Source organism: Phaethon lepturus, unplaced genomic scaffold, assembly GCF_000687285.1.
Source record: "Phaethon lepturus isolate BGI_N335 unplaced genomic scaffold, ASM68728v1 scaffold9291, whole genome shotgun sequence".
NCBI classification, from domain to species: Eukaryota; Metazoa; Chordata; class Aves; order Phaethontiformes; family Phaethontidae; genus Phaethon; species Phaethon lepturus.
The window spans coordinates 4,290-13,639 of record NW_010515496.1 but is presented as its reverse complement, the minus strand read 5'-3'; the positions used below and the strand labels follow the sequence as shown (position 1 = coordinate 13,639).

Below are 9,350 nucleotides of genomic sequence, written 5' to 3'. Positions count from 1 at the left end.
TTGCCCGCGCGGCAGACATCCCGAGTCTTCCCTGCTGAACAGGAGCTAAGCTCCCTTTGCTAAAGTTAAGAGTGGTAATGTGGACCTGTGCCTGGAGTGAGACGGGCACTCCCCATTTCCAGCCTCTTTCTGCTTTGCTTGCTTTCAGCTTTGGTTCATGGAAAGGACTGTGAAAAGAGACCACCCTTCCATTGGATTGTATGGCTTCAAGTCTGGCTCCATGTGGCTGGGGAAGGATGCCATCATCTTTGCCAAGAGTGGAGGGGCTCTCAGCATGGGAGACCTACATTCCCAGACCTACATGGACTGTGTCCATGCTGAGACAGTGATTATCCCACTGGTGTCATCCAGCCAGCAAAATGGTATCCTCCCTTGGCCAAGTGGCCGAGCCGCTACCCTCCTTCAAAGGGACATTGGGGGGCCAGTGGCCCCTCTGCCATGATGCTGAGGGCACAGACTGCCTACGGCTGTCCCTTGGCCATGTGCACACAGCACAATGTTTGGATGAGGGTGAGAATAACTGTAACCAGTGCTGCACCTGGAGGATCCCTGCAGCAGGCCTTGCTGTTAACACACATTATTCTCTTCTCCTTGGGCTAGAACTTGTGGTGTGTCTGCTTGGGTGCATCTGCTGCTAACCTGGCTCCTGGAAAGCCTTTGCAGTCATGCCACCAGCCTATGGACTACCTGTTTCTGTCCATTCCCCCTCACCATGCAGACCCATGTACATGTCCCCTGCCCAGGAGCTATGCTTTCAGCTGCTTTTCTGCACCTGTAATGCCTTTGGTGCTGCCTGGGCATGATGGCATACTTCCAGGCTGTGTCTCCATCACACCAAAGGGAGCTGAGAGTATACAGCTCCCCGGCATTGCTTGCATATTATCAGCTGGCATGACATTGCTGCCCCCCACTCAGCTCGATACTTTTAAGTGTTTTTCTTCAAAGCATTCTACTGTCATGTCTGTCCTGGCTCTAAGACCATCCTCCTGTAGTCTCTCCTGTGTCACACTTCTCTGGAGTGTCAGGCCTCTGGCCAGGTCTTTGCAGGTGGATTTTTTTGGGCCCCTGTGGCAAAAGGGAGGTAAGTGGACTGGACAACCCTGTTCTTCTTGACTCTGTGGCTTCTAGAGAAAATGATTGTTACTGAAGACTCTGTGCCTAGCCTGGAGGCCATCCTGGAGCATACCCTCGTCAAGACTGAGGGGGAGCTGCTGGCACGGTTTAATGCCATACCAGGCAAAAAGGACACATGCATCCTCATCTGGAACATTCACAGGTTGTGGTGCGTGGGCGAGGCAGTGGTGCCCTGAGGATGGGGAAGAACTAAAAGCAGAGACAGCTTCAGGACAACGCCTGGCCTGGGTGGTCCAAGCCCGCTGTCATCCAGCCTGGCCACTGGAGGAACAAATGAAGGGATTTCTCCCTCCTTTCTCTGTATAACTAAGTGCTTGAGGGGGCCACACTAGGAGTTAGGAGGGGTGAATCTAGTTCTGTCTGTCGCTGGTGTGCTCTTTTTTTCAGAGGAAATAATACATTTACTTCCTTTTTCCATCTGTGCGATGGAACTTCCATACTTCTGTGTTACCAAAACCGTTCTGAAGTGTGCCACTACTTTGGTGTTCTGCATAGAAATACCTGTAATTAAATGACTGACTAATGAGATCCATGGAGCGTGTGAAATATGTTGTTTTATCTGCTCCTCAGGAAGTTCCCTTGGGATCCTGATACAGACGAGCAGACCAGGGTGCTGATGATTGGAGGAGACTGTCTTTATTTTTGTGTTTGGTGTTTTTCAGAAATAAAGATGGGAAGCTGGAGCTGGATTTTCATACAAATGAGCGTGATGTTCAGATAGCAGACTTCCTTGCAGACGATGGGGACATTCCCAGCAGAAGGATTCTGCACTCTCAGAAGTTGGTTCCAGAGTTTCCTGGCCCAGAAATGGCATAAGTTGATGAGAGCTGAAAGGGAGCAGGATGGCCCTTCCCCAGCTTTGTTCTGTGCATGACTCGCAGGGGATGAAAGACATTATATCCAAACTAGATTTTGGGTTCACCTGGAAAAGACTACATGTGATGTCCCCTCTCCCAGGCATACTGCAATATCTTGTACCTGAAGATGTGTACCGATCTTGTACCGATCGCACGTAGATTGTCCTGTGACAGAAGGTGAACATTCAGCTGATCGCCAAGAGCCAGGCCACTCTTGAGTATGATTTTCACAAGCCACGACTCATTGTATCCTTCCTGCCACCTCTTGGCACTCTGCTCCCGCAGCAGCCTCAGCACACTGGGGTTCCAGACCAACTTCATAGCGGGGCTCAGGCCTGTCTGGTCTGATATGTTGGTTGGAGCATGTTGGTTCTTATCCCCAACACCCGCTCCTAGGCCACCCTAGCTCTTTGGGAGTAAGATGACTTTTTTGGCTCATCTGCTGCCATGTGCTTTTGGAAAGCGGTGTCCACAGAACAGAAACCAGTATCCCCAAGTAAAGCCAAGTGCAAAGAACAACCTACCCTTCAAATGTCTTCTGGAAAGAACTTTGCTTGAGCTGTTTTGAACTACACCTGAGCATCTTTTATTCCCCCTCCTGCTATGTGCTTTAAAGATCATTTTGTGTTGTGAATTTCTGTGCTTATGTTAATACAAAAAGATTGACCAAAGATGAAAAGGAGTTACTTAAATTCTGTACCTATGTACTTAGGAATCGGAGGACCAACAAAGCTGCTTTCCTTCTTTTGTAGCTTCACGGTAGTTCACATCTGTGTGCTAATGCTCTCTCCAGGGACTGCACAGCCACTGTATTTTAAGATGATTTGCAGAAATTCAGCAGGTTAGAAACCTGTAGTGGTAGTGCCCAAGCAGTTGTGGTTTTCCACTTGCTTTCAAAGGTGCTTTGGCCTTGCATAGCTGGTATGCATAAAATAACAGATCCTTGAAATTTGGAGTTTAGCAGCTGTTGTGTATAGATAAAGTAGCATTGTATTGGAAAGCACGCGATGACTATGTACGTTGCAAATGCATGAGCTCTGACTCTAAGAAGTAAGCAAATTAAAATATATTTAGACAAAAAGTGTTTAATGAAATATTTAAATCCTAAACCCACAGTTCCCAATCTAATAGTGGTCTGTCTAGAACTGAATTTGTGAAACTGGAGTCTGCTGAAGGAGACCTTGCTCTTCTTTGATAGACCTTAGTGTCATTGTTGGTTGTTAAGATTTCTTCATCCCTGACTGGATGTGCTTGATTTGGTTTTGTAAACATTGGTCATTTATCTTTTAATCACAAGTAAAATTACTAGTTATTAGTTATCTCATTTGTGAAATGCTCTAAGGCAGTTTTCTTTGTCCAGATCTTGCTTGTTCTATTATCAGGGTAATATAAATGCATATCAGAGTTTTTATTAAAGCTATAACCAAGGCATATTTTGACTTGGCAGTGACAGACTGGCTCTGCTCAGTACAGCTGTATCCAACTCCCCTCCAGTCAGTTATGTGTGTTCTTATCTGTGACTATTGGCTGTGTGCACGGGGTTGTGGCAGGCCAAGGCTGAAGGATTTTTTCCCGGCTGAAGAGGGAAGGTGTTGTGCTGAGGAATACAGTGTTGGCTGCTTGGTGCTGCAGTCTCTCTGGAGTGTTCACTCCTTTCTGTGGAACTTGAGCATGTTCTGTGCTCCTCCTCTGGAGCTTGTTGTTTGTTTATTCCTTCCTTGACACATTTTCCCTCAGAGCAAAAGGGTGAAGATTCACCTGCAAGAACAAAACCCACTCCAGGCTCATGATGTACCACAACAACCGGCTCATCAGATCCTATGAGAAAGTGGGCTGTCAAAGGAAGGTGAGTAGTTGGACTTGTCTTTTACTCCTTTTTATCTGGGAGAGGGGAGAATGCAGCTTTGCAAAAAGCAGCCTTGTCTTCAATCCTTGCTTCTACATTGCACGGTGTCCTGATTTGAACAAGGAAACCTGGTATGTCCGTAGGATGAGATCAGTAAGTGCATCTGCACAATGGGTTGCCTGTCCGGGTTTTAGGTGTCCAGCTACTGTTTAACACCACTGCAACTGGAGGTGCTACCAGAGGACAGGCAGCCTGCCTCTCCTCCAGGGTGACTTCCAGAAGGAGATCTGCTCTGGCAGGATAGCCTGGACTCTGTTAGGAAGTGGTCGCTGAAGCATTTGCTTCTAGGTGTTATTTTGCAGAGCTGTGGCATGCCTTGGAGGTGACCATCTTTGCCACAGATAATTCTGGCCTGTTAGTTAAGCCAGCCTGTGCTGTGCTTTCTGGAAGAAAAAGCTTCAGTGTTATATGCCCAAAATACCTTTGCAGGGGGTGTGCCTGGTGTTTGTACCTCATACGTGATGTTGGCATGCAATGCATAGGTGATGGTGTTGTATCAGGGGTTTGGGGTGTCAGTGCTCCCCAAAGGACTAATTTTTTTTTTTTTTTTGTTCTGAGCAGAATTAGCTAAAGCAGCTCTCTCCCTTCATTTTTGGCTCCTGGTGCAGGGAGAGTATGTCGGTATGATTGGTGTAATTGAATGTAACTTCCTGAATTGAGCATACAACAAAGAGGACTTTGAAGAAGGCAAAGAGTAAGTAAGTAAGAGAGACCTGTGCCCAAGGCTGCTGCTTGGAGAGGGTTTCGCTGTGATGCAGCCTTTATTCTGAGCACTGCACATGTTCTTAGGTTTGTTTATTGTGAAGTAGCCCCATATTGGACCATTTTTTCCTTCTCTAGTGCCCCTAGAGAGCAGGCAGAATTTTATCCTGAAAGTCTGGTACAAGCATATAGCCTTGGGCTGAGGAAAGGACACAATCTGTGTTCCTCCAGCTCGTTCCCTCACAAGGCTCCAGCCCTGAGGAGACTCCTCCAAAATAAAATGGAGCCTGTGTTCATGTACACTTTAGCAGAGCCACCCAAACCCGGAACACACCTATAAAGCCAAAAGAAGAAGTGTGATGCTTATGTGGAGCCCCCAGTTAAGGGATGCAGCAGAAGCAGGCAACGTCCTCCCTCCAGGTGCTAGCCCCTGCTCTCCTGGGAGTGCAGCACTGCACACTTTGGGAAAGGCTGCACATGGGAAAAGGGACCTGTAGCCTGAATTTTTTTATGATGATATTTGCCCCTTTTTTTGCAGCTGTGGGTGGGATGATACTGCTGCTAAGGTGCCAACATAAAATCTGCAATCACAAGTCGAAGTCAAGTTCTTGGGGAAGGGGCTTGTGTTTGCCCTGGTTGTTCCTTGTGCTGCCTGTTGTGCCAGTGAGAGTTGCCCAGCTTCTTACGGAGCTCTTCCTTCCAGACAGACAATTCCTGTGCTGGGACAGAAACTCAACAGCTATTGGAAGGCAAAGATGGCACAGATGAACTTGGGAAATGTGGATGCAGCCTGTGTGATAGCATAGGAACCAGTTTGCCACTGCTCTGATGTTTACCAGCGTTAAAGGCTTAGGGGTTTCCCTTGCCCAAGGTGAGGTGCAAATGTGCCATCAGGAGGAGCAGAGGCTGCCGAGGGGTGACCGGACTCCTCCTTTTTATAGGGAATTGAGATTTGAACCTGTGGAGTTTGGCCCAGTGGTTACTGGGAGGGATGCAACACCTTGGGCAGAGTGTCCCTGGGAGAGCAGAGACATGTTGGCTGCCCCAGACCATCCCATGCCCGGTGTCAAATGGGCTGGCATTGCTTTGGGGTTGGGTGGCAGTGCTCGTTCTGAACAACCTTTCCTGGTGTTTAATCCACACTTTAAATACTCAGACTGAAGATTGGTTTTTGCAGAGAGACCAGACCAGACCAGATGTGGGTACAATGTGAAGAGTGTCTGAAGTGGAGGAAGCTCCCTGACCAGGTTGACCCTACATTGTTGCTAGAAAGCTGGTTTTGTCATCTCCATCCCCTCCCCAAATACAGGTAGGAGACTCATGAATTGAGCCCTGGATGATTTTTTTCCATGCTATCTCACATCCTTGAAACATAAATAGTTTCTGTCAAATGCTTGACTTCCTGCTTTCCTTACACATAACTGTGAATACAGATCTTCATTAAAATAGGCAATGTTAAAATAGGAACATGTTTCAGTACGTGCTTGCTTTGGTCACTGCCTGACCCCTTTTTTCCTGATGCATTTAAAATAACAGCCTTTGATCTAGAGGAGTCTGGCCATTTAAATTATAGTGCTCCTGAAAAATTGTAGGGGCTTTAGTTAAATGTGCTGATTGAATTACAGTCAAATGGGAAATCCAAACTGCTAACAACAAAATTACAGTTTCTTGTTGAGATCTCCTGACCTGTTGGAGAATAAAAAAGCTTTACTCCCTTACCAAGAATATCAGCTCAAATGCTAAGCAGAAAGAACTGGTAGAGTTGGGACTGATACCAACCATCTGGATGTTACTGAGGGAAAATCCTTTTCTCTCAATAACAAATTCCATGGTGCAACCAGTTTCTACAGCTGAATTGCCATTATCCATTGAAGTTCAGCATTCCAGAAAGATACATAAGATAGCCTTTCATGATAAACTATTAGGAAAATCAGTTGGCTCTGGAGGCCAAAGAGTAAGTTTTTGTAGCCTAGAAACTAGATAATAAAGCCACTTTTCAACAAAGGAGGAAGCTAGTACAGGACTATGTCCATTTAAAGCTCTTTGACACATTAAAAGTCAGTGATCTGGAAGAGCAGACAGCACAGATTACAGATGGGAGACAGTTCTTTGTCAAGCCAGACAAACAGACTGTGGGATTCGTGAGTACCTTCAGACTGACCTGGTTCAACTGAACAATCAGCAAGGTGATGGCAAACCAGAGCAAGCAAGTAAGGTACTATAGAAGGAGTATATTGAGAAGAAGTCCTCATCTGAGGACAGAGACCTAAGAATGTGTTGGACAGTTCTGTGAAAACACCTGTGCAGTACTTGGGGCTGCCAGAAAAGTAATAGTTACAATTCTGTTTTAAACCTGTATATGCAGGATTTTTATCTTGTGCTTCAGGACATCACTGCAAATGTATAGTTGATGTGTAGATGGAACTTTTCCTATAGACTGTTTCCATGTAACTCATGACTGTGACAGTTCCTTTCCTTTGAAGCAGCTGGTATTAGTGGTCTGTGCTGCCCACATGTGTTACAGTGCATTTCTCTGTCAACTCAAAACTTAAGCAGAAATGACTGGCCTAATATGTGGTGTACTGAACTCTGTCTCACAGTCTGTACCTCATTTTGTCTATGTTATTTTGGGATTCAAGTGGCTCTTTTTCCCTTTAGTCTGTAAGCAAAGTGTTTGATTCTTCATCTGTTCTCCTGATCTTCTTTTATCTGAATTCCTAAAGGATTAGAGACATTGCATAGATGTCCAAACAATGGAGATTTTTGGTGTGAGAGGGGAGTCAAACTGGTCTTTCACACACTCAGACATGGTTGACTGTTCTTGTTGCAGAAGCTGGTTCACACCCAGGAGCAGGAATACAGTGATGAGGAGAAGAGACAGACAGAAATGCCAGAAGGGGTGAGTATATCCAGTTCCAGTTTGCCGCTCAGCTACCTGGAGCAAGGATGGGGAAAAGGGCGGTATTGGGTGTCCTGCATACAGGAGATGTCAGCTGCTTTTCTCTTGTTATCCTGTTGTTCTCCAGGTGAAATAACGGTTTAACCCTTGGTAAGATAGCAAAGAGAAACTTGCTCTTTCTTCTCCCTTTCATTGGTCTAGGGAGTTGAACATAGAGAGGAAGAGGAGATTGTCATCATCATCTAGGGAGAGCATGGAACAGCAAGTGAGGCAGGAGGGAGAAGGCTGCAGGAGCCAGCACAAGGAAAGCCTTGATGCTACAGGGCTTGGCAGGTTCTCAGCCCTGTCCCTCAGGCATGTCAACGGTACCACTCAGCTTGGTGTTGTCTGCAAACTTGCTGGGGGTGCACTTGATCCCACTGTCTGTCATTGATGAAGATACTAAACAGTACTGGTGCCAATATGGACCCCTGAGGGACACCACTCATCACTGATCTCCATCTGGACATTGAGCTGTTGACCACTACCCTCTGGGTGCAACCATCCAGCCAATTCCTCATCCACCAAACAGTACCCCCATCAAATCCTTATATCTTCAATTTAGAGAGAAGGATGTTGTGGAGGACTGTGTCAGAGGCCTTACAGAACTCCAGATAGATGACATTGGTAGCTCTTCCCTTGTCCACTGATGTAGTCACTCCATCATAGAACGTCCCTAGGTCAGTCAGGCAGGATCACCTCCCTGTCCTCCATGTGCCTTAGCATAGCTTCCAGGAGGATCTTCCCAGGCACAGAAGTGAGGCTAATGGGACGGTAGTTCCCAGGGTCACCCTTTATTAAAAATGGGTGCAATGTTTCCCTTTTTCCAGTCATCAGGGACTTCACCTGCCATGACTTTTCAAATATCATGGAGAGTGGCTTGGCAACTATGTCAGCCAATTCCCTCAGGACTCTGGGATGCACCTTGTCAGGTCCCATTGATTTATGTATGTTCAGGTTCCTCAGGTGGCCTTGAACCTGATCTTCTCCTACAGTGGGAGGGACTTTGCTCCTCCAGTCCCCGTCTTGCGGTCCATCCACTCTAGAGGTGCGGGAAAAGAAACTGCCAGTGAAGACTGAAGCAAAGTCCTAGTGTGTTCCTTCCTGCCTCTCCTGGCTAGAAGAAGATGCAGAAAGCTGCATGCTTCCTCTCTTGCGGTTGCAGCACTGGTCCTGTGTGGCCTCTGTCCCCATTTTCAGGTTAACTGGTTATAGTAAAGACTATGATGTTCTGAACTTTCAGGAGAAGTGTCTCTCTGACACGGCTGCCCAGGATAGTGGTCAGGTGATTAGAGTTCAAGCTGGCCAGTACTGTGAAGGACAACAAAAAGCTTTTTAAAATACATTAACAGCAAAGGGAGGATCAGAGATAGCATTGGTCTGTTACTTAATGAGGTCAGTCACCTCACAAACAGGGGTATAGACAAAGCAGAATTTTGTGTCGTCTTCACCTCTGTCTTCAACACCAATGCTGGGCCCTGGGACCCTCGGAGCCCTGTGTTAGATGACTGTGACTAGGAGGATGATAAACTCGCAGCCAAACCTGAATTTGTTTGAGACTTGCTCTCCAACTGGATGCCCATAAGTATATGGGGCCCAATGGGATTAATCCCAGGGTACTGAAAGAGCTGGCCATTGTCAACAAGGGACCTCTCTCTATTATTTTTCAACAGTCTTGAGAGTCTGGAGAGGTCCCAGTAGACTGGAAGCTGGCAAATGTTGTCATAGATTTCAAGAGGGGTAAGAAGGAAGACCCTGGTAATTACAGGCCTATCAGTCTCACTTCAGTGCCTGGTAAAATTATGGAGAGTTA

General features: G+C 46.6%; 1 protein-coding gene across 1 annotated transcript; it reads left to right on the top strand.

Annotated features, from left to right (window-relative positions):
- Positions 1–148: 148 nt before the first annotated feature.
- On the top strand, positions 149–1,950 carry LOC104627499 (MORC family CW-type zinc finger protein 4-like; the record flags this gene model as incomplete). Its single annotated transcript, XM_010295785.1, has 3 exons — positions 149–362; positions 1,129–1,276; positions 1,797–1,950. Coding segments are annotated over 3 exons (516 nt in total), but the record flags the coding sequence as incomplete, so codon positions are not given.
- Between the last annotated feature and the right edge of the window lie 7,400 nt (positions 1,951–9,350).